A 25981-nucleotide genomic window follows, 5' to 3' on the forward strand; every position below is an offset into this window, starting at 1 on the left:
TCATTTTGAAATGCAACACCATTCATTATAAAACACGAGGACAGCAAATGAAGGAATATCCAGAAAGCAGAAGCCTGGTGCCGCTTCAATGAACAGGCTTCGAGGTTTGCTGCCATTTATCAAAGAGTTTTGCAGATATGGGGGGGGGGGTTCATTCTTGGGTGGCCCGATAAATATCCTGCATCGCGCTGAGCAAGAGGAAAGGACTATACCTCTGGCCTACCTCTTGGAAGGCAGCGTCCCTGCAGAAACTACAACAAGCCCCCGCCTGCCCGCCCGCCCGCCCGCAAGCCCCTCGGTTAAAGTTCCTGGTAGATCGTTCAAATTGTGCGATCCATCTTGGTGGCAGACGACGCAGTCACTCACTTGTTCCTGCCACCCTCCGTATCTCAGGAGCGGCACAATCTATCTTCCGGGAACCAGGTATATAATTTCTAGTTAGTGAAAGCTCCGCTAAGAAGCCCCTTTTTCATTATGATGATTGAACAGCTTCGAGCAAAGGAGACTGCGAGGCTGGGAAGGAGAGCAGGAGCCAGCCGCTGCGGCGGAAACCCGAGTCGCTTCTGCTGAGCTTATCACGCCAGCGAGAGAATTTGTGCTTCCAAGATGCTCTCGTGCTTTTCATGAAAACCAACACACATTTTTCCTGGGCCTGAGCGGCGGGCGGACAAGCCGGGCTTAAGAATGAAGGTGCTGTCGGGTCCAAGAAGCAGAAACCAAGCTGCAGCGCTCTGCCGAAATGGCTGGCTTCTGTTCTTCAACAAACAGCTCTCCATAGGGCAGGCTTCCCCAATGTGGCAACCCCTCAGAAGAAGAGGAGTTTGGACTTGATATCCCACTTTATCACTACCCTAAGGAGTCTCAAAAGGGACGCAGGTGGTGCTGTGGGTTAAACCACAGGGCCTAGAACTTGCCGATCAGAAGGTCGGCAGTTCGAATCCCCGTGACGGGGTGAGCTCCCGTTGCTCGGTCCCTGCTCCTGCCCACCTAGCAGTTAGAAAGCACGTCAAAGTGCAAGTAGATAAATAGGTACTGCTCCGGCGAGAAGGTAAACAGCGTTTCCGTGCACTGCTCTGGTTCGCCAGAAGCGGCTTAGTCATGCTGGCCATTAGGTCCAGTCATGACCAGCTCTGGGGCTGCGGTGCTCATCTCGCTTTATTGGCCAAGGGAGCCGGCGTATAGCTTCCGGGTCATGTGGCCAGCATGACTAAGCCGCTTCTGGCAAATCCCTTCTGGCAGAGCGCTGCAGCTTGGTCACCGGGATTCGAACCGCCGACCTTCTGATAGGCAAGTCCTAGGCTCTGTGGTTTAACCCACAGCGCCACCCGTCTCCCAATAGTTTACTATTATTCATTAAATTTATATACCAATCTTCCTTGGAAGATCAAGGGGCGGTTGACGGTACAGTCACACCTCGGGTTAAAAAGCTTCAGGTTGAGCATTTTCAGGTTGCGCTCCGCAGTGACCCGGAAGTAACGGAGCGCATTACTTCCGGGTCTCGCCGCTTGCACATGCGCTTAAAATGAAGTCACGTGCATGCGTGGAAGTGGCAGATCGCAACCTGCGCATAGAATCGGGTTGCATAGAATCATAGAATCATAGAGTTGGAAGAGACCACAAGGGTCATCGAGTCCAACCCCCTGCCAAGCAGGAAACACCATCAGAGCACTCCTGACATCTGGTTGTCAAGCCTCTGCTTAAAGACCTCCAAAGAAGGAGACTCCACCACACTCCTTGGCAGCAAATTCCACTGTCAAACAGCTCTTACTGTCAGGAAGTTCTTCCTAATGTTTAGGTGGAATCTTCTTTCTTGTAGTTTGGATCCATTGCTCCGTGTCCGCTTCTCTGGAGCAGCAGAAAACAACCTTTCTCCCTCCTCTATGTGACATCCTTTTATATATTTGAACATGGCTATCATATCACCCCTTAACCTCCTCTTCTCCAGGCTAAACATGCCCAGCTCCCTTAGCCGTTCCTCATAAGGCATCGTTTCCAGGCCTTTGACCATTTTGGTTGCCCTCCTCTGGACACGTGGATGTGAACGGGGCTCCGGAATGGATCCCGTTCGCATCCAGAGGTACCACTGTATAGAAACACAAAATACACGATGCCACAATAACAAAAACTTTTTAGCTCAGAGACAAGGCGAGCAAGAGGAAACATGATAGAAGCTTAGAAAATTCATCATGGCATGGAGATAGTGGAAAGAGAAAAGTTTTCCCGCCTCTCCCAGAACACTAGATCTTGCGGACATCCTAGAAAGCTGAATGCTGGGAGTCAGGACAGAAAGAAGGAAGGCCTTCTTCACATAGCTCCTACAAACTTGGATGTCTTTTGTAAAAAATAATAATTAATGCATTTTAAAAAATTCATTAAGGAACAAAAAATTGTTTCAGATCACCTGTTGCTGGAAACCACAGGAGGATTTTGCTCGAATCCTGTTTGCAGGTTTCCCAAAAGAGGCATCTGTGAAGACTGGATGCTGTTTTTATTTTCCAAAATGTCTGGAGGGTGCCAGGTGAGGGAAGGCTGCTTTAGAGACATCAATTGGAGCTCTTCTTTCGTGGGGAGGGCTTACCGGGACTCACCAAAGAAAGACAGCAACTGCCCAGGTCTGAGGGATATTTGAAAATGGAAGGAGAATCTCCTCGCTGAAAGAGCCCAAATCCAGCCACCGCTCCAAAGCAGACTGGAAGGTCAAATCCTGAGCTGCCCAAGTCCACAATCCAAACATCCCTCACAGTTCAGAAACCTAAACTGTGCATTGCTCTTGTTTTATTTGTATCACGCTCTATGCAGAATGAATCAGATACAGAGACCAACCTTCAAAAACAAAATGTGGCGTTCCTTTTTCTTTAAAGCACTCCGGAGATTTTTTTTCTTTAAATCTTGCTTGTTTAGCTTGCCTCCAGGTGACTGAAAAATCCCTCATTTTGTCTATTTAATTAGGCAACAGTTCACCATTTGCACACAGTCCTGGGTGAAGGAGATGACTTTACAACGGTGAATTCAAAGCTGAAAAACGATTGCCCAAAGAGCTGATAAACGCACTTCTTGGAAATGCTACTAAAACGACTTATCCCTAGCTGGTAAGTGCATGCCCAAATATTTCACGTTGCCTCTGGAAGATACTCACATTTAGGCCTTGATTAAACTCGGGGTGAAAGGGGGGGGGGGAGAGTGCTTGCGTGTGTGAAAACAGCCACCAAGAATGTCTCCCCACGTGACGTTGTTGCTCAGAGATGATGCATCACTTAAAACAACTCAGAGGGGATCCTAGGTTATTCTTGGAGGTCATAGCAGGACACAGAGGAGGAGGAGAAGGACTGCAAGTTGCCGGAAGGCACAGGAGGGGAGAGGGCTCTGTGCTCAGATTTTTCTTGCAGGTTTCCCACAGGTATCTGGTTGGCCACTGTGAGAACAGGAGGCTGGACTAGACGGGCCCCTGGCCTGATCCAGTTGAGGAAGGATAGTTTAACCTTTCCCACTCCCATGCACAGTGTGGAGAGCCAGTGTGGTGTAGTGGTTAAGAGCGGTAGTCTTGTAATCTGGGGAACCGGGTTCGCATCTCCGCTCCTCCACATGCAGCTACTGGGTGACCTTGGGCCAGTCACACTTCTCTGAAGTCTCTCAGCCCCACTCACCTCACAGAGTGTTTGTTGTGGGGGAGGAAGGGAAAGGAGAATGTTAGCCGCTTTGAGACTCCTGAAGGGGAGTGAAAGGCGGGATATCAAATCCAAACTCCTCTTCTTCTTCTTCTTCTTCTTTTATAATAATATAATAATAATTTATTATTTGTACCCCGCCCATCTGGTTGGGTTTCCCCAGCCACTCTGGGCGGCTTCCAACACAATATTAAAATACAGTAATATATCAAACATTAAAAGCTTCCCTGGGCAGGGGTACCTTTACCTTTACCTTTAAAAGCTTCCCTAAACAGGGCTGCCTTCAGATGTCTTCTAAAAGTCTGGCAGTTGTTGTTCTCTTTGACATCTGGTGGGAGGGTGTTCCACAGGGCAGGCGCCACCACCGAGAAGGCCCTCTGCCTGGTTCCCTGTAACTTGGCTTCTCGCAGCGAGGGAACCGCCAGAAGGCCCTCGGAGCTGGACCTCAGCGTCCTGGCAGAACAATGGGGGTGGAGACGCTCTTTCAGGGATAATGGACTGAGGCCAGGCCGAGGCTGAAGATGGCTATCATTTCTTCTCTCCATCTTTATCACCTCTCACTCAGGGCAAAAGCTGGTTGCTGATGGACTACAAGCCATGCTGCCTCTGTTTCGCCTCTGTGGCTCAGCCTGAAGGTGGAGAGGAAGCCTCCGTTTCTCCCTGAGGCTGACGCTCCGGGTGTCTGCGTTTTGCCCCCCTGAATCAGGGCCTATCATGTAGGAGCCAGCTCTCATGGCCGTGGTGGAGAAAGGGACCGCCAGAGGTAATCCAGCCAGCGGAATGACGGAATCCCCCAAGCATTTTGCTGGCCGCTTGGGCAGGGCGGCGGTTAGCACAAATCTCTGGTGACAGTGGGCTTGTATGCTTCACGGCCCCTCAATTCCACTTGTCAACTCGTTCACAAACACAATGGTTCCGTCTCGCGACTCACTGGCCATAAAATGCAGCAGATGAGCTCCCTGTTAGCTGACAGGATGCAGCCAAACATGAAGCAGGCGGGGAGTGATCCATTACGGGCCACCAGGAGCGGAAACAGACAGCAGCCCCAGGAAAGGCAGCCACGGACTGCAGCTCCAGAGAAAAGGGTCTTGTTTGGGGTCTTCTCTGCCTCCTATCGTGCTGTTCCGCCATTCTCCCAAGAGGCCAGGGGGCTCCAGTTCTGGCTGTCATGTGTCAGGAACGGTAGATCTCAGTTCTGGCCCCTCACTTCCATTCGCCTTCCTGCAAGCTCACGGCGTCTTTCTGCATGCACCTGGAGGCGCAATTTGGGATCCTGGGAATCGTCATGTTTGCCTGAAATCAAAAGTCAAGGTTCTAGCTCTCACACACTTATTCCGCATTGGTGTGGTTTGAACACTACTGAACACTACTCAGAACACTTTCTGTGAAGCCCTGCTGGGTGAGATCAGTTTGGAAATCCTGCTTGCAACTGACTCTTTCTGCCTTTGGTCTTGTCCTGCCCTTCTGACTTACAGGATTCCTGCTTAGCTACCTGACCAGAAGCCTGACAGAGCAGAGTTTGCAGAGTGAGTCCCAAGCCTGCTGAGAGTGAGAGGGATGGGGCAGAGAGAGAGAGAGATGCAACTACATTGCAGCTCTACAGATTCGCAGTTCGGGCACCAGAGACCTGCCGTCTGTTTCTGGGGGCACCTGGGCGGCCGTCAGCAAATCACTCAGCCTCAGCTTCCAACCTGTAAAATGGGAATGGCATCCTCCTGCACAGGACAGCTGGCTGAGCTAATGCAAAAACTCTCTTTGTAAATGAAAAGCAGCTTTTCAAATGAGAAACAGCAAGTAAGAGGAGGAAGCACCTCTCTTGACAGCAGAACAAAAGTTTCTTCTCTCACTGTGTACAACATTCATCCTCACAATAAAACAAAACAAAGCAAAACAGTAGTGACCAGGTGGTTGGAGTGTTTTTTGCAGCTGGGGCCAGTGCCACTTCTAATTTGCATCAATCTTGCTGGCTGGGGATGGAGAAAGGGGCTGCTTCTATGAACCCTCTCCTCCTCCACTGCCTCCTGTGGGAGGGAGTTCCACAGTTAAACCATGTGCTACATGAAGAAGTCCTTCCTCTTCTCTGTCCTAAATCTTCCAGTCTTCAGCTTTATTTTATGTCCACGAGTTCTGGTGTTATGAGAGAGAAAGAGAGAGAGAGAGAGCGAGAGAGAGACTTTCCTCTTTGCACTTTCTCCATGTCATTCATCAGGATATAAACTTCTACAAGTTCTTGCCATGAGAGAGGAAGAACAACAACTTTCCTCTACCCACTTTCTCCATATCATATCCTTCTATCAGATTTCTTCTCCAAAGTGGCCTTTGCGTAGAGACAGCTCGCTCAAAGGCTTGGCATCCATTCTGCTTCTCGCCTTGAGACTTCTTTCTACCATCATCCATTCTCTGTCCTCTTTGTTGTCCTGATACAACTTCACCCCACCTGCAGCCTGCCTGTGTTTTCGGTGGTGGGGAGCTGCCTTTGGGCTTAAGTCTTCCACTCCAGCCTCAAATCTGTCAGGGATTCTTTAGCTGCGATTCCTGCATTGCGGGGGTTGGACTAGATAGCTCTTGGGGTCCCTTCCAACTCCCCAGTTCTATGATTCTATGATGCATCTCAGTTGCAGGGACTCCAATGCCAAGTAAATAACTAGCGTGGGAGGGTGGTGAATCTGGGGTTGTCAGATGCAGCCACTGGAACAGGAAATATTTCCAAGTCTCTCAAGTGAGATTTTAATGCCTTTTTCTCTGTGTACAGGGATGCAAAGGCTCTGCGTTGCAAGAGGAAAGAGCTTTCGAAGACCGCGCCACGATTAATCCAGAAAAAGTGAGGATCACAGACCCGCCAAATGCGGGAGGCTTGGCAGATTTGAAAGTTGCCAACAAATCAATAAGGAGAGAGGAGATGATGGGGGGGGGGGGCCCGCTGCGGACACAACTAGAGGTGCACAAATGAAGAGATCAGAAAGCACATTCTCAAAGAGCTCCCTGGGGGGCGGGAAGGCACGGGTTGCATTCTGAACGAGTGCTGGCTAGGGAGCAAGTGGGTGGCAGAAAGTTAAGAAAATTGACATGAGTCGTGATAGAGCCTCCATGGGTCAGGGTAGTGTACCTTTGACTCCCGTGGGCTGACGGGACATGGATCTGGCGCCAGGCCCTGCCTGCAAACTTCCCACACAGCTTCTTGCATGTGTTTCCCCCTGTAAAATAATTCTGATTCTTCAGAATCACAGCTATTTCTTTCTTTGCTGCCACATTTGTAGGCAGCGATGCTTCTGAGTACCAGTTGCTGGAAACCACAGAAGAGGGCTCTTGTGCTCAGATCCTGTTTGCTGGATTCCCATAATGAGCATCTGGTGAGAACTGCTAGGTTGGCAGGAGCAGGGACCGAGCAACGGGAGCTCACCCTGTCGCGGGGATTAGAACCGCTGACCTTCTGATCGGCAAGTCCTAGGCTCTGTGGTTTAACTCACAGGGCCACCCACGTCCCAGAAGGGCTCTTAGGTCCTTTTAAAAACTAGTTCCAAGACCTAGTAGTTCTGGAGGTAACCTGAATGTTTGGAGGCCATGTCTGCAAAAAGCAGCACTGCTCAGGGGCTGGGGGCGGGGTATTTTCATGGCTCTGTGTCCCTTCTTCTCCAGGAATCACAATTCCTCCTCCTGCCATGCACTGCTCTTTGCCAAAAAGATTCCACATTTGAGAAAGATTCAAGAAGCGCACAAACTAAGGGTCAGTCTGAAATGAATGGAATCACTAAAGCAGGTCTGTTCATTTCAGTTGGTCTACTCTGAGCAACCCTGAGGAAAGTCACACAAGCCACCGCAAACAATTTGTGCTTAAGTGCAAAATCTGTGTTTTCCGACAGGGGAGTTTCTGGCCCAGGGAGGGACCGGCGGGCAGGCAAGCAAGAACGGACAGACAAGACATCCGCCGCTCCACGAATGTGCACACGCTACCTGCAGCTTGATAGACTCTGCATTAGGAAAGCAATTATATTAGAGGTTTGTTAACTCAATTATGAAAGTAGTTTGTGATGCTTTTTAATTAACTCATTTCTGCACGCCTGATGGAGCATGGGTTTGCCAGCGTGGGTTTGCCAGATGAGACAGAGCCTCGACGAGGGGACTGGGCCGTGGTGTGAAATTGGGAAACGGAGGGAGGCAAGCCGTGGTGCGGCTGGGTGTGTCAGAACACACACGGAAGGATGGAGGGGGAGAGCTCAGCCTCCTGGGGCCTTTTCCTGCCTCGCTGAAATGAATAGGCACATCTGAGGCCTCCGAGAGCCGACTCCAGACTCCACAGGTCTCCCTGCAATCAATGGGCTTTTCTAAAAACTCTCTGAACCTGAATTGCTGTGGGCGCAGGCAGTTGTGGAAGAAGCTGTGCCACCCACTGCCACGGCTAGGAGCCCAGAAAGTGGCAGAGGCAATGGCGACGGGAGGGGACAGCTAGAGTTGAGTAGGCGGCTTAAAGAGTTGAGTAGGCAAGGAGAGGGCAGGATGGTGGATTTTGCTTTGGGTATCCTGGTGATCTCACATAGGGCAGAGGAACTACCAAGAGGGCCTTCTCTGTGGTGGCTCCTAAGCTGTGGCGCTCCCTCCCCAGAGAGGTGCATCTGACACCTTCGTTGCACAGCTTCTGAAGGATGCTGAAGATGTCCTTCCTCACACTGGCTTTTGACACTTGAGGTGTGCATGCTGAGGACCCTCCTTGATTTTATAAAGGGGATTTGTTTGCAAACAATTAGTTTTTAAGTGCTATGACCCTTCCTGGGACCTCAGGATGAAGGGCAGGCAATAAAGAAACAATCAACAACATCATCATCATCACAGCTGCATTATTGCACTAGGCCAAAAAAATCAGTTTTGAATTTACCAGGACCATTATTTGGGATGAATTTTAAGGGGGGGGGGTGGCTTGTGTGAGAGGTGAAACAGCATTTATTATGCCTGCCCAGTGTGCAGCTTGTAAAAGACAATCTAACTTACTTTTCTTATTTAATTTTTTGCCTTAACAAGAGTCCTGGTGAACTTAAAAACCTGTCATATTACTTACTATTTTTGTTTGTACCTAATGAGGTATTAGGGATGCGGGTGGTGCTGTGGGTTAAACCACAGAGCATAGGACTTGCCGATCAGAAGGTCGGCAGTTCGAATCCCCGTGATGGGGTGAGCTCCCGTTGCTCGGTCCCTGCTCCTGCCAACCTAGCAGTTCAAAAGCATGTCAAAGTGCAAGTAGATAAATAGGTACCACTTCGGCGGGAAGGTAAACGGCGTTTCCGTGCGCTGCAGAAGTGGCTTAGTCCTGCTGGCCTGCTGTACGCCGGCTCCCTCGGCCAATAAAGAGAGATGAGCGCCGCAACCCCAGAGTCGGCCACCACTGGACCTAATGGACCCTTTACCTTTAATGAGGTATTATTTTAATATTCCTCGATGAATTTAGGGGGGGGGGTGTCACTAGAACAGCTGCAAAATCCCCACAGATGCTAACAGGAATTGCTGCAGGATAGAGACGGCTGGAACTATCAGGGGCAGCAGCGATTCTACCTGTCTTGCCCCCTCCTGCCCCACCTGGAACCCTTTGAAGGAGGAGCTGCTGTTTAAGTGCTTATTCTTGCTCCCTCTTGATGGTTTCATGGGGAATAATTGCTTGCCTTTCTGGCAGGAAAACGAACGCATTTTGATGCTTCTGAAATGTAAAGATTTATTTTGATCGTTATCGATTTGCATTCTGTCGCATGTGTATTGATAGGTTTGTATTCGCATCTGAATTGTTTCTGAGCCGCCTTGGGGTTTTTTTTGGCCAAAAGGTGGAATATTAATAAATAACATGACAGGAATGAGATTCAAACCCCTGCCCTCCCCTGCCCATCTGTCCCCCCACCCATTTTATGTCCCTCTCCTGCATCTAGTTTCAGCACAGCGGAGCCCGAGAGAGACCAGCTTGCCTCTCTCCCAAATACCGAAAGGCAGATGGTGCCTGGGACGCAACAGCCCCTTGCAGGGAGGAAACGAAACTCCAGAATCTTGCGCCGGGAATAAATTATGCAGCCATATGATTCTATGATGCTATTCCTTCCTTGGAGGTATTTAAGCAGAGGTTGGCTGGCCATCTGTCATGGATGCTTCAGTTGAGATTCCTGCATTGCAGGGGGTTGGACTAGATGACCCTCAGGGTCCCTTCCAAGTCTACTCTTGATTCTATGATTATAAACCCAAGGGGTGCTGTTGTTGAGTCAGGGAAACCCTGAAACACTTGAATCAGTAAAAGGGACACCGTATTTTTCGCTCTATAGGACGCACCCGAGCAAAGGACGCACCTAGTTTTTAGAGGAGGAAAACAAGTAAAAAATATTCTGAATCAAATCAGTGTCGGGGCTGAAGGGGGAAGCCTGGGGTTTCCTCATAAAGCCCCGGCATCCCCAAGCTAGAACAGCGAGACACTGCGCAGTGCTCCATCTCGCTGTTCTGGCTTCGGGGACAGCCGTTCAAGCCTCCGCAGGTGCCTTCACCCAGCTGCCCTGCGGAGGCTTTGTGCAGCTAACCCTGAAGCCTTTGGAGCGCAGCGTGAGGTCCCGCTGTGCTCCAGAGGCTTCAGGGATAGCCACCTGAAGCCTTTGGAGTGCAGTGGGACCTCGCGCTGCGCTCCAAAGGCTTTGGGTTCCTTTTGCTGAAGCCAGGAGAGTCTTGCTCTCCCGGCTTCAGTGAAATCAACGTGTAGCCTCCGGAGCGCGGGGGGAGCGCTCCCTCTGCGCTTTGGAGGCTTCGTGTTGCTTTCACTGAAGCCAAGGAGCCTGCATTCGCTTCATAGGACGCACAAATATTTCCCCTTCATTTTTGGAGGGGGAAAAGTGCGTCCTATAGAGCGAGCGAAAAATACGGTACTTGAGAGCAGTGCTGCTCTTGCATGCTGTAGGTATCCCAATGTGAAGTCTGGGATCTACAATGAGCTGTTCTGAGAAGCAGGCTATTCACTGCTAGATTCATTAAGTTTCTAGTCCTCACCGTCCATCAAAACAGCTTGGGAGGCTCAGACCACTCTAAGTGGGGCAGAGCTTTTAAGGGGGCAAGGGGTTTAGGAATTTACCTTGTTGGCCACGAAACTCTCTATTCTCCACACCCTGTTTTTCCTCCTCTCTTTTTGCCTCAAAACACAATTTCAGGTGCCTGGGAAATTGTTTAATTCTCTCTGCTGAAATCATGCAGCCTAATGCCCTTCTTCACACAGCGCACGGTTAAACTATGGAACTCGCTCACCTCCCACAGGAAGGAGTCCATTTCCCAGTCACTTTCCTTACTGCAAAACATCTGATTGGGGGGAGCAGGTATGTTGTGCAAGTGGACGCTCGGGTTGCCAACATGATCCATGCAGGATGCATGTTCGCAACCCGCAGCGTTCGCAACCCGTGTCTGCGCACACGTGGATTGTGATTCGGTGCTTCTGCGCATGCGCAAAGTATGATTTAGGTCTTCTGCGCATGCACGCCCACTGAAACCCGGAAGTAACCCGTTCCAGTTCTTCCGGGTTTTGGCACTCCGCAACTTGAAAAAACGCAACCTGAAGCGGCTGTAACCTGAGGTATGACTGTAAGGTAAAGGTAAAGGTACTCAGGGGTGGCCAACTCTCAAGAGACTGAGGTCTACGTTCAGTGATAAAAAGGTAAAGGTACCCCTGCCCGTACGAGCCAGTCTTGCCAGACTCTAGGGTTGTGCGCCCATCTCACTCAAGAGGCCGGGGGCCAGCGCTGTCCGGAGACACTTCCGGGTCACGTGGCCAGCGTGACATCGCTGCTCTGGCGAGCCAGAGCCGCACACGGAAACGCCATTTACCTTCCCGCTAGTAAGCGGTCCCTATTTATCTACTTGCACCCGGGGGTGCTTTTGAACTGCTAGGTTGGCAGGCGCTGGGACTGAACAACGGGAGTGCACCCCGCCGCGGGGATTCGAACCGCCAACCTTTCGATCGGCAAGCCCTAGGTGCTGAGGCTTTTACCCACAGCGCCACCCGCGTCCCTTTTGAGGTATGACTGTACAGTATAATTTATCTGCACAACCAGAATCTGCTGGTATGCAATTGAATTCCACCGGCAAAATAGAGACTGCCTGGAAGTGTGTGCTAGCCAGGAACAGTTTTAGCCAAGTTTCTCTCTCCCCAAAATGAAGCAACTCAGCCTCTTGTTGCAAAGGCCTACTGAGGACTGCTGCAGCTATTGTCTGGTTCAGGGAGCTGGCAGGTGGCAGAATAATAGATCCGCAGAATTGCAGAGTTGGAAGAGACCCCCAAGGGTCATCTAGTCCAACCCCCTGCAATGCAGGAACCACAGCTAAAGAATCCCTGACAGATGGGATTCTTATTCTGTGAACCGACCTGAGATCCCCTGTACTGGCTCCCGGTGGAGTACAGAATCAGGTTTAAGGTGCTGGTTTTAACCCTTAAAGCCCTATACGGCCTAGGACCCTCGTACCTACGGGACCGCCTCTCCTGGTATGTCCCACGGAGGACCTTACGGTTTTCAAATAAAAACATCTTGGAGGTCCCAGACCACAGGGAGGTTAGGCTGTCCTCAACCGGAGCCAGGGCTTTTTTGGCCGTGGCCCTGATCTGGTGGAACGCTCTGTCCCAAGAGACTAGGGCCCTGTGGGACTTGACATCTTCCTGCAGGGCCTGCAAGACGGAGCTGTTCCACCAGGCCTTTGGCCATGGCACAGTCTGACCCCCTCCTTTGGTAATCCGCACAGAACTCTAGCCCAATGCTTGCCATTAATTTGATTTTGAACAGATTTTAGAATGAATTGATTTTAGAATGCTGTGTTACTTTTATTGTTGTTAGCCGCTCTGAGCCCGGCTTCAGCTGGGGAGGGCGGGATATAAATAAATTTATTATTATTATTATTATTATTATTATTATTATTATCATCAGGTATATAAATTCAATAAATAATATGGTCATCCAAACCCCGTTTAAAAACCTCTTTCCCCATTCCAAGGGAGTCTGTTCCACTGTCAAACAGCTCTCACTCTCAGAAAGTTTAATTGGAACCGGCTTGGTTCAGATTGTCCCATCTGGAGCAGCAGAAAACAAGCTTGCTCCATCTTCCACGTGACGGCCCTTGAGATATTTGAAGATGGCTGTCCTATCACCTCTCTGTCTTCCCTTCTCCAGGTTAAACATCTACAACTCCTCAACCGTTCCTCATCAGGCTTGCTTTCCTGACTCTTTTATCATCTTGGCCACCCTTCTCTGAACACTTCTTAACCCTTGTTGCCCAGACCTGTGAGTCCAGGGCGAGGCCCGCTGGCGTGATACAGGTGTGTGCATTGGCAGGGAGGGAAAGGAGGCTCTTGGCAGAAGCAGAAGCGGTAAACAAAAACTGAAGCGCTGTACCTCAATGAATTTTCCAAAGCGAAAGTGCTTTGAGCGTGCTCAGCGGAGCTGTTAAAAAAGACTGGAGCGAGCATCTTCCATTAACGTTACGACCGTGAAATATGACAATAAAATGATAGCCGTATGGCCGCAAATTTGCAGCCCGCCGAGTTGCCAGGGGTTTATCCTCACTCAAACGTGCAGAGAGCTGTAAAATGTTTACAGAAAGGGTCGTTTGCCACCATAAAATCCTCTTTTCTCTCCTAAACAAGGCTGAGCGGAGTCATTTACAAACCCCAGAATGTTCATCGGGGGAGAGGGGAACATCTGTTCTCTCCAGGAGCCGGCAGTGATCTTCTCGAACAAATTAACTAAAATGGGTGCTTTCTAATTAAATTAGCACTCGATTGGAAGGGCCGACATTGGTGCGCTCGCTTACAATTAGCACGGGGAGGACCGACTGCTCCGGCGCAAACCATTTAACTGGAAGGTGAAATATGGAAAGCCGCATTACCTGCGGACGATTAGCACCGAGGCAACGGGAGGCTTCGCTTCTGCCCTTGCCACGGCGACGAGAACGCGAGAAGGCAGAGGGGGTTGCAGAGCCCCCCAGCGGGAAGGAACAGAGAGGATAAGGAAGGCTCTTGAACGCTTGCCTGTGGCCGGCCTTGCAAAGAGCTGGGAAAAGAAGGGACTCAGGGTGGCCGGCTACTAATGGAAGTCACCCAGCAAAACCAAGCACACTCTGCAAAGGCTTAGCCATGAAGGGTCACTGGAATCGCCATCTGCAGAGGTAACCTCTCTTTCCAAATAATAATAATAATAATAATAATAATAATAATTTATTATTTATACCCCACCCATCTGGCTGAGTTTCCCCAGCCACTCTGGGCAGCTCCCAATCAAGTGTTAAAAACAGTACAGCGTTAAATATTAAAAACTTCCCTGAACAGGGCTGCCTTTTAAATATGTCTTTTAAAGATAGGATAGCTGCTCATTTCCTTCACATCTGAAGGGAGGGTGGGCGCCACCACCGAGAAGGCCCTCTGTCTGGTTCCCTGTAACCTCACTTCTCGCAATGAGGGAACCGCCAGAAGGCCCTCGGCGCTGGATCTCAGTGTCCGGGCAGAACGATGGGGGTGGAGAAGCTCCTTCAGGTATACAGACTGAGGCTGTTTAGGGCTTTCAAGGTCAGCACCAACACTTTGAATTGTGCTCGGAAACGTACTGGGAGCCAATGCAGATCTCTCAGAACCGGTGTTATGTGGTCCCGGTGGCCACTCCCAGGCACCAGTCTAGCTGTCGCATTCTGGATTAGTTGCAGTTTCTGGGTCACCTTCAAAGGTAGCCCCACGTAGAGCGCGTTGCAGTAGTCCAAGCGGGAGATAGGTAAAAGGTAAAGGTACCCCTGCCCGTACGGGCCAGTCTTGACAGACTCTAGGGTTGTGTGCCCATCTCACTCAAAGAGGCCGGGGGCCAGCGCTGTCCGAAGACACTTCTGGGTCACGTGGCCAGCGTGACGAAGCTGCTCTGGCAAGCCAGAGCCACACACGGAAACGCCGTTTACCTTCCCGCTGGTAAGCGGTCCCTATTTATCTACTTGCACCTGGAGGTGCTTTCGAACTGCTAGGTTGGCAGGCGCTGGGACCGAGCAACAGGAGCGCACCCCGCCGCGGGGATTCGAACCGCCGACCTTTCGATCGGCAAGCCCTAGGCGCTGAGGCTTTTACCCACAGCGCCACCCGCATCCCCCAAGCGGGAGATAACTAGAAGCAAAAAAACAAACAAACGGGGGGGGGGGGCACCTGCCTTCATGGTCAGCCTGTGAGCTTCCTAAGAACATTTAGCGGTCCCTGAAGAAAACAGAGCCCTATTGCTGTGCATCAGGGAGGGCTGCGTGGAGAGAGTCTCTTCCTTCACATTCCTAGGAGTTTATCACAGTGAAGACCTTACTTGGAAAATAAATACAACCCAGGTGGTTAAGAAAGCCCAACAGAGACTCCATCTCCTCAGAGTATTGCGGAAGAACGGTGTCAATCAACATTTGATTATCTCCTTCTACCGGTCCACAATAGAAAGTGTCCTTTCATACTGCATCACGGTATGGGGCGCTGGTTTGACATCACCTGATAGGAAGTGCCTACAGAGGGTGGTGAATACAGCACAAGATATTATGGGCTGTCCCATGAATCCGCTGGATGAAATAGCGGAAGAACGTTGCCTCAGGAGAGTGAGGAAAATTCTCAGGGATGATTTACACCCTGGCCGGCACTTTCTTGATCTCTTGCCCTCGGGCAGAAGATATAGAAGCATGATTAGTCGCACCAACAGGGTAAAGAACAGCTTCTATCCGTGGGCTGTTAGGCTGCTGAATGAAAAGACAACAACAGGGCAACGGACTTTCGGGTTTGGTGTGTGTGTGTCAGTAAACGAGGGGAATTAAGACTAAGAGAACTGAGTGGGGGGTGCCCGTGTAATCTCACGGTATACAAGTTGTACAAGTGACAATAAAGTATTTCAATCTCAATTTCAATTCAATTCCTACTTCAAAAAAGGATTTTGGTGGCAAGGTAATCCATATTTTCTCCATCCGGTTTTGCAACACACGTCACTTGCAAGAGCCTAGCAAATTTTCAGAAATACATAGAGGGCTATCCATGGCTGCTTGCCAGGACAACTATGATGTATCTCCACAGTTGGAGGCAGCGACACTTCTGAACACCAGTTGAATCATAGAATCATACAGTTGGAAGAGACCACAAGGGCCCTCGAGTCCAACCCCCTGCCAAGCAGGAAACACCATCAGAGCACTCCTGACATATGGTTGTCAAGCCTCTGCTTAAAGACCTCCAAAGAAGGAGACTCCACCACACTCCTTGGCAGCAAATTCCACTGTCAAACAGCTCTTACTGTCAGGAAGTTCTTCCTAATGTTTAGGTGGAATCTTCTTTCTTGTCGTTTGGATCCATTGCTCCGTGTCCGCTTCTCTGGAGCAGCAGAAAACAACCTTTCTCCCTCCTCTATGTGACATCCTTTTATATATTGGAACATGGCTATCATATCACCCCTTAACCTCCTCTTCTCCAGGCTAAACATGCCCAGCTCCCTTAGCCGTTCCTCATAAGGCATCGTTTCCAGGCCGTCCTCTGGTTGCCCTCCTCTGGACACGTTCCAGTTTGTCAGTGTCCTTCTTGAACTGTGGTGCCCAGAACTGGACACAGTACTCCAGGTGAGGTCTGACCAGAGCAGAATACAGTGGCACTATTACTTCCCTTGATCTAGATGCTATACTCCTATTGATGCAGCCCAGAATTGCATTGGCTTTTTTAGCTGCCGCGTCACACTGTTGGCTCATGTCAAGTTTGTGGTCAACCAAGACTCCTAGATCCTTTTCACATGTACTGCTCTCAAGCCAGGTGTCACCCATCTTGTATTTGTGCCTCTCATTTTTTTTGCCCAAGTGCAATACTTTACATTTCTCCCTGTTAAAATTCATCTTGTTTGACAGGGAGAAATGTAAAGCTGGAAACTGCAGGAGAGGAGAGGGCTATCGTGCTTGGATCCTGCTCAGCCACTGTGAGAACAGGACGCTGGACTAGAGGGGACGTTGGCCTGATCCAGCAGGCCATGGGAACCAGTTGCTAGGAGCTGAGGTCCCTTCGCACCCCCCCGCAATAAAACATCTGAGGAGGTCGTTCCCTCCGCCACTCAACTGGTGTGTTTGCGCTGCCTCTTGTGATTATGTGGGGCTTGCCCAATATCTTTTTCAAGCTGGAAGCCCTGCATTTCCCCGGAGGCAGAATCCAGACACTCCTCGAACGCATTATGAACACTGACATATTGCCGGAAGACGGTTCTGGCTGCTCAGCCCATCAAAGTTGAGGACCAGAAGCCGTGCTTGTACCTGCGTCTTCCCCACTCCTGTCCCTCTCAGGCTTGCGGTCTTCCTCGCTGGGGGATGTGGGGGGCGACTGGAGAGAGATGAAGGAGGGCAGCTTCGTTAGCCTGCTGGTCGGAGAGGGGGTCTCGGGGCTCCAGATGGCTCCCCGCTGCTCTGCCCTCGAAGGCCCGGGCGTTTCTTCAGCTTCCTCTTTCCTAAAGGAGAAAAACAAAGGTCAACGCTCATGCAATGTGTAAAGCTGCCATGTATTTTAATGTGTAATTTTATTATTTATGTAAATAATAATAATAATAATAATAATAATAATAATAATAATAATTTTTTATTTATACCCCGCCCTCCCCAGCCAAGGCAGGGCTCAGAGCGGCTTACAAGCAATAATAAAAACAAGATGAATGATTACAACTTAAAAACAAAAGTAAAATACAACATTAAAATAATGGAACATTAAAATATTAAAATGTAGCCTCATCGCAGGAGGAGAAGGAAAAGAAAAAAGAAAGAGAGGGAGGGAGGGAATCAAATTGTCTCCAAGCCAAAGGCCAGGCGGAACAACTCTGTCTTGCAGGCCCTGCGGAAAGAAATCAGATCCTGCAGGGCCCTGGTCTCATGAGGCAGAGTGTTCCACCAGGCCGGGGCCAGCACTGAAAAGGCCCTGGCTCTGGTTGAGGCTAATCTGACTTCCTTAGGGCCCGGGACATCTAGGGTGTTGCTATTTATGGACCCTGAGGCTCTCCATGGGGTAGACCGGGAGAGGCGGTCCCGTAGGTACGAGGGTCCTAGGCCGTGAAGGGCTTTAAAAGCAGCACCTTAAATCTGACCCTGTACTCTACCGGGAGCCAGTGCAGCTGGAAAAGCACTGGGTGAATATGCTCCCATGGCAGAGACCCCGTGAGGAGCCTCGCTGCAGCATTCTGCACCCGCTGGAGTTTCTGGGACAGCTTCAAGGGCAGCCCTGCGTAGAGCAAATTACAGTAGTCAAGCCTGGAGATGACCGTTGCATGGATCACTGCGGCCAGGTCGGGGTGGGAAAGGTAAGGAAAGGTACACACACACACACACACACACACAAACATGGGACGCGGGTGGCGCTGTGGTCTAAACCACTGACCCTAGGGCTTGCTGATTGGAAGGTCGGCAGTTTGAATCCCCACGACGGGGTGAGCTCCCATTGCTCGGTCCCTGCTCCTGCCCACCTAGCAGTTCGAAAGCACATCAAAGGGCAAGTAGATCAATAGGTACCGCTCCGGCGGGAAGGTAAACGGCATTTCCATGCGCTGCTCTGGTTCGCCAGAAGCGGCTTAGACATGCTGGCCACATGACCCGGAAGCTGTACGCTGGCTCCCTCGGCCAGTAAAGCGAGATGAGCGCCGCAACCCCAGAGTCGGCCATGACTGGACCTAATGGTCAGGGGTCCCTTTACCTTTACCTATATATGCACACCTCTATCTATCATCTATCTATCTATCTATCTATCTATCTATCTATCTATCTATCTCTCTCTCTCTCTCTCTCTCTCTATCTATCTATCATCAACTGTTAGTTTTGCTTACACTTTGAAATTTTTTAAGGTCAACTTCTTCTTAAATTAAGAACATGAACAAGACCTGCTGGATCCCACCTGGTCCAGCCTCCTCTTCTCACAGGGGCCAACTAGATGCCTCAATAGGAAACCAGCAAGCAGGATTCTAACACAAGAACTCTCTCCCTCCTGTGGTTTCCACTGGTGTTCAGAAGCATTGCTGCCTCCAGCTGTGGAGGCAGGGCACAGCCATAAAGGCAAGTAGGCACCCATAACCCTCTCCTCTATAAAACTGTCCACTCCTCTTTTAAAACCGTCTAGGCTATCACTGCCTCCCGTGGCAGGGAGTTCCACAGGTTAACTATGTTCTGTGTGAAGGACTTTCTTTTATCTCTCCCGAGTTTTCCAACATTCGGCTTCATTGGGTGTCCATGAGGTCCAAGGTTAGGAGAGAGACAAAAAATGAACAAACACCTTTTCTATTTCCCCGCTCTCCATGCCACGCACAGCACCTGAAAATACCCACCTTGGTCCTGAGATCTTGGGGGGGGGGGGAGTCTCTCTTGGCCCACCGCTTGGCTCAGAAAAAAGTTTTTGATTTGAGTTTCTACTGAAATGAGGCTGCATTTTAATGTTTTATTTTAATCTTGTTTTTAAATTGTATTTTAATCAATTGTTTTTATACCTGGTGTTAGCCGCCCTGAGTCCAGTATTGGCTGGGGAGGGCGGGGTATAATTTTTTATTATTATTATTATTATTATTATTATTATTATTATTATTATGGTTCCTAACTACCTGAAGCAGGGCATTCGGGCTGTGGGACCAAGTCTATGGCATTCGCTCCTGATTGAGATTCGACAAGAACCCTCTTTGCTGAACTTCAGGCTCATAACCAAAGAGTTTATTGCTTCAACAGGCATTTTAAGGAAGTTGCTGCTTTTTGTTTGATAAACTTCTTTTGTTTTATTGCTTCTGTCCTGTATGGTGTATTTATCTGTGCGCCACTTACAGATGCTAGCAATTCAGCGGTACAGAAATGACTTAAGTAAATAAAAAACAGATCATTTTTAATCTATGTTTTATTGTAAAACATGTTACGGAAAATAAATGCTACTGGGAGATACAATTTGATGCCACAAAGGCCAACAGAATTAAGCAGGTAAATATTAAAATCACAGTAGGCAGAAGCTGGGAGAAAACTAGGAGAACGTTGCCCTGGTAAAGACTACAGATCGCCCTAGACCCGAGTGAGGTTCAGAATATCTCCCCACCCCAGCCCATGGAAGACCACACTTGTAGCAAGAGGACTTTCAATTTGCAAAGCACTTCAAAGCCCTACTGGCTTTTGCCTTCTCAGCAACCCTGCAGGGTGGGTTTTCGTTTTAAAAGATAAAAAAGGGAGGCCCAGACACAAAATAGATCACACAGCATGTCTATAGTAAGGCATAGTGTGGGCCCCATATAAACTACGCCAGCAAGAATGGCTGGGGCAAACCAGTCAGATGGGCTGCATCATCATCATCATCATCATCATCATCATCATCATCATAATAGAAATCAGCCCACGAAGGAACAGAGCACCCATCTTTGAAAATAAGCTGTGCCCCTTCCCCTGTAAAAAAAAAAAATCATTGCACAACCCACTAAGGAAGATAATAACACAATAACACAAATCAAAACTGTCACCTAGAGGAGGGAGAAAGGTTGTTTTCTGCTGCTCCAGAGAAGCGGACACGGAGCAATGGATCCAAACTACAAGAAAGAAGATTCCACCTAAACATTAGGAAGAACTTCCTGACAGTAAGAGCTGTTCGACAGTGGAATTTGCTGCCAAGGAGTGTGGTAGAGTCTCCTTCTTTAAGCAGAGGTCTTTAAGCAGAGGCTTGACAACCATATGTCTGGAGTGCTCTGATGGTGTTTCCTGCTTGGCAGGGGGTTGGACTTGATGGCCCTTGTGGTCTCTTCCAACTCTATGATTCTATGATTCTATGAAAACGGTAACAATTGTGCATTTATTCAAAATCCAGTTAAAACTATTTAGTTTAATTCACTCCATGAAATTGACAGACGTGAACGTGAGTGATAGCCAGCTTTTCAAAGTCTGACAGATGGTGGGGTGGGGCTGCTCCCTTTGGGAACCGCTGCTCTAACCACTAAGCCACGCTGCCGTGTGCTTTCACACCTCGTTTCGCAGGCTCCTCACCTAAGTGCTGGCACTTAACAGGTGCCCTCCCTTCTTCCTCCTGCCCAGCCTCTCCCCCCCAAAACATTGGCTCAAGGCCTGTCCCATCCCGCAGGCTCTGGTGCCTCTGAGCAAATCCGGCTAATGTGATGTTTTATCATGTTTGACGTCTCTGTTGGCAGGGCTAATAAAGACAGAGGGAGCCTGCTATTTAAAAGCTCCTCTTGTCTGCCGGCCGCCCTCCCTCTCCTGGAAAAGGGGGGCTGGAACGCAGCGGCCCCCTCCTCTCCCCCCTGATGAACACCCCACCCACCCCCCTGGCATTCTTACCTAAAAATGAGCAAGGAGGTATTTTACACCTCATTGGCACATGGGGACGCAAGCTGGCTGGCATTCCAAGTTTATTCTGTCAGCCTGGATAAGTCTGCGACCCGATGGCATCCACTGCCCCGAGTGCTACCATACAAGGCAGGGCTGGGGGCTCTCAGAGGAGGATTCTCAAGGGACCAATATAGAGAGATGGCCCCCACTTCGCGGTCCACGCCCAGCCAGGTTGCTCACTGGGGAGGGAGAGAGGATGGGGTGTCCAGCTGAGCTACCACGACCCTCTAAACTCGACGCACGTGCAGCCTGATCCTAGCTGGCTTTACTCAGGTGTAGGGGACGCGGGTGGCACTGTGGGTTAAACCGCAGAGCCTAGGACTTGCCAATCAGAAGGTCGACAGTTCGAATCCCCACGACGGGGTGAGCTCCCGTTGCTCGGTCCCTGCTCCTGCCAACCTAGCAGTTCGAAAGCACGTCAAAGTGCAAGCAGATAAATAGTTACCACTCCAGCGGGAAGGTAAACGCCGTTTCCGTGCGCTGCTCTGGTTCGCCAGAAGCGACTTAGTCATGCTGGCCACATGACCCGGAAGCTGAACGCTGGCTCCCTCGGCCAATAAAGCGAGATGAGCGCCGCAACCCCAGAGTCGGCCACGACTGGACCTAATGGTCAGGGGTCCCTTTACCTTATATATACTGTATAAAGAACTATCGCCCTTTGCATTTTTAGCAACATGCTGGAAGGATGGCTTTAAGGAGATGCTCACACCTCGTGAGTATGGGGGAAATCTCTGCCTAGTTCTGCCCCGGCCAACCAGGGCACCCGCCAGATGTTCTGGGGGGCAGCTGCCACCAGCCCCAGCTGAACAGCTCAGAGCCCCCCCCCTCTGCTTTTGTCCTGCATAATTTTTTGACGCCGGCTCCCTCGGCCAATATAGCGAGACGAGCGCCCCAACCCCAGATTGGCCATGACTGGACCTAATGATCAGGGGTCCCTTTACCTTTAAGGACAGGGTTGCCTAGTGGTCAGTTTGTTGGACTAGGACCTAGGAGACTAGGCTTCAAAAGCTGACTTGGCCGTGAAGAAACTCACTGTTGTGAGTTTGCTCTCGGCCGAACCCGCCTCGCAGGGGTGTTGTGAGGATGAAATGAGGAGGGGGAAGAGGGGGTTAAACATTTGCCTCCTTGAGCTCCTTGGGGGGGGGGGAGTGAGGTGCAAATGCAAGAAATGAATGTATAAGGCCGATGAGCTTAACAGGAATTGACCCTCCAAACACACACACATTAAGAAGAGGACTGGACTTGTGCAATTTGTGAAACCTTGCACTCTCTGCTCTCTCTCCTCAAAAGGAAGGACCACAATTTGCAAGTTGCTCTGGGTAGCTTTGGGCAAGATAAGGTGACTAACAAATTTAATAAATAACAGCAATAACAAAATGAGCACCTGCTTCTTTATCATTGCACAACAAACAGAAGGCTCCTTATTCCCATTTTACAGAAACTGATCAAGGAATGCTGGTGCACATTCAAACACTGCAATTCCGTGGGGCTGGAACAGATGGTGTTAACTGGCGAGCAGGGTCAATGTTGAGCCGATGCTGGGCTGGGCCAATGCAGGAAACCTCCAGATTCAAAGTCCTTTTTGGCACTGGGGAAGTTGGCCTACACTGGTTAATGGAGGCAGGAAAAAGGGTAATAATGCAGGGGAGAAACTGCAGCTGCCAGGTGTCTCCCAGCACAGTTAAACTATGGAACTCACTGCCACAGGAGGCAGTGAAGGCCCACTTGGATGGCTTCAAAAGAGGACTGGAGGAGTGGGCTCTCAAGGGCCACTAGTCAGGATGGCTCTGTTCTGCCTCCAGAGTCAGAGGCAGATATGCTTCTGAATGCCAGTTGCTGGAAACCACAGGCAGGGAGAGCTCAGGTCTTGTGTTCGAATCCTGCTTGCAGGTTTCCCACAGGCATCTTGTTGGCCACTGAGAGCCCAGGATGCTCTGTTAGAGCTTTGAAAGAACAAGGTGTTGACAAAGCACATCAAGCAGAAGGGTGAGAGAATGATGACCTTTCCTTATTTTTTCCATTAAAAGAAATGCCTCCAACGGCAGACATTTAAAAGCAAATAAAACCATAAAAATGAGGTGGCCAAAGTCTTGGAGCCTCAGCTTCAGGATCTGTCCTTCCCGTGAGCACTCAGGGCTGATTTCCTTCAGAATGGAGAGGTTTGATCTTCTTGCAGTCCATGGGACTCTCAAGAATCTCCTCCAGCACCATAATTCAAAAGCATCCATTCTTCGGCAATCAGCCTTCTTTATGGTCCAGCTCTCACTTCCATACATCACTACTGGGAAAACCATAGCTTTAACTATATGGACCTTTGTTGGCAAGGTGATGTCTCTGCTTTTTAAGATGCTGTCTAGGCTTGTCATTGCTTTTCTCCCTAGGAGCAGGCGTCTTTTAACTTCCTGACTGCTGTCACCATCTGCAGTGATCATGGAGCCCAAGAAAGTAAAATCTCTCACTGCCTCCATTTCTTCCCCTTCTATTTGCCAGTAGGTGATGGGGCCAGTGGCCATGATCTTCGTTTTTTGATGCTGAACTTCCCCGCTCATCTGGCTGAGTTTCCCCAGCCACTCTGGGTGGCTCCCAATCGAGTGTTAAAAACAATACAGCATTAAATATTAAAATCTTCCCTAAACAGGGCCGCCTTCAGATGTCTTTTAAAAATAGGGTAGCTGTTTATTTCCTTCACATTTGACGGGAGGGCGTTCCACAGGGCAGGCGCCACTACCGAGGAGGCCCTCTGTGCAAAGGGACAGCATCAGAGGAACACGGACCTTTTTTCTTTGCAAGTGACAGGGACATGTTCTCTGGTCTTGCAAGATTTTGCAGTCGCAAGGCGGCAGGACAGGAAGTGGGAATTACCCAGAGAGGAAGCGGGAGGAAGCGTTTAAGGACCAGCGGCAACTGGGGGTGGCACTCTTGAGTGCTCGGCACAGAGAAAGAGAGGAGAAGAAGAAGAAGAAGAAGAAGAAGAAGAAGAAGAAGAAGAAGAAGAAGAAGAAGAAGAAGAAGAAGAAGAAGAAGAATTTATTATTTATACCCCGCCCATCTGGCTGGGTTTCCCCAGCCACTCTGGGCGGCTTCCAAAAGAATATTAAAATACTGTGATACATCAAACATTAAAAGCTCCCCTAAACAGGGCTGCCTTCAGATGTCTTCTAAAAGTCTGGTAGTTGTTGTTCTCTTTGACATCTGGTGGGAGGGCGTTTCACAGGGAAGAAGAAGCCAAAGCAGCTGCTTTCAAGACCTTTTACCTCTAAGGAGCGATGAGCCAAGCCTTTAGCAACCGCTGCAATGAGGTTTTGGGTGTGCATAGCAGGGGGTGGGGCTGCGGATTGGGTTCTTGCATAAGTGCAAGTCTGAGGCGCTGAGACCCCTGCAAAAGGAAAATACCCAGATACGAGGCTGGAAGCGTCTGATGCGGAAGGAATGGCAGAGAGCCTCCTGCCAAACGACTACGGACAGAATTAGCCACCTTTTCTATTCTGGGACTATATAAATATATCTGCTCTGTTCTGTAATGCGGAGGTGGGTCTCATTCGCAGCCCTGGGGTGGAGGAGGCGGGGGCACGACACAATGCGGTCATGAGGCACAGGACAGCAGCTCAATGGGGCAGGCTTCAGGGACACAGGCAAGCGGCGTGACTTGCAAGCTGCAAAGCTTTTGCTTAGTTCGTTCCCTTGTTTCTGCAAGTTCTGAGCTGCCTCAAGCGCAGCTGCTGTAGGAAGATGAGGTGTACACAATGAAATCAAATAAAAAACGCAGGCCTTAAACCTGCTGATTATCCAGAACACTTATTTGTTGATGAAAATTATATCAGCTGATGAAATAATTTTTGGATGATGAAATTACCTGTTGTTTGACCAATTAAATCAATTAAATTTTAACCAAATTTTCTTTTTGGAAAAACCTTGATATTGGTGCCTCCTAAGAGACACAAAAAGAAGTGTGTTTCAGTCAACTATATAGTGAGAAGATGCCATTCCGGTACAGAATCAAAAGCAACTGAAAAAAATTAGTTCATGTACCCTTAGCCCCATGAATTGCCACTTATGCCCATAGATCAATCAACTACACATTTGGTTGATTAATCTGATTAACCAAATGAAAGCTTCAATCTTATTTCTAAACTGATTTTCTTAAGGCACCTATATATTGTAGCTTTGCTGTTATTTTTATTGATTATAATTTAGTAATGATTTATTGTAATTGTTGAGAGTGATTTTTTGTATAATTATTATTCGCTGGTATTTTGGGAGGTAATTTTATTGTGTATTCTTATATTCTAACAGATTGTTGAATACTACTTTATTTTATGTAACCCGTTTATTTTAAGTCACGCACCAGATGCAACAAAACATGTCTCTCCCCTATCGGTCTCCACAGCCACAGCAGGTGCTGTAACTCTCCCTTCTCCATTGTCTCCCGAGACAGATGGATGCCGACTAAAAAATATTTTTTATTGTGACTTATTTGCATTGGGTTGGACTGCTAGAAGATATGTGATCTTTGTTGCATACTTTGCTGCTTCCTCAGCTTGTAAACTGCCTTGCGCAGAGTGATATAGAACGGGAGTATACAAATTAAAAGTGACGAGGATTCAAAACTGCTCACAGTAACACTCTTTAAGTGGAAGCCTTTCTAACGCAGAACAAACTGTTAAGTATCTAGGAGACGAAGGTTCTGAGCCTGCCTGGCTTTTGCCTTTGGATAAAGTCCCACGACCGGCCTTGTCCACTGCGACAGCTTCTAGGGCAGCGTCATTTCCTTGGCCCAAACAATGAAGCAGCTGTTTGCTGCTTTTTCCTGTGACAGACTCACTTTGCTCGGCTGCAGGAGCCCAGGAGAACCCTTGGGCAGATTGGGAAGGATGGAGAAAGCTCCCAGTCACCTACCTACCCAGGTGGCTAATAGCTGCCTCGTCACACTGTTGGCTCATGTCAAGTTTGTGGTCAACCAAGACTCCTAG

General features: G+C 49.3%; 1 protein-coding gene across 1 annotated transcript in view; it reads right to left on the reverse strand.

Annotated features, from left to right (window-relative positions):
- Positions 1-25981, reverse strand: part of ZC3H3 (zinc finger CCCH-type containing 3) — a 268495-nt gene that overhangs the window by 11761 nt on the left and 230753 nt on the right. The window contains exon 11 of the mRNA XM_083449010.1: positions 16929-17119. Coding sequence (XP_083305136.1) covers positions 16929-17119 — 191 coding nt within the window. The remainder of the gene's footprint in view (positions 1-16928; positions 17120-25981) is intronic.

This window comes from Podarcis tiliguerta, assembly GCF_965153285.1.
Source record: "Podarcis tiliguerta genome assembly, chromosome: 7".
NCBI lineage: Eukaryota > Metazoa > Chordata > Lepidosauria > Squamata > Lacertidae > Podarcis > Podarcis tiliguerta.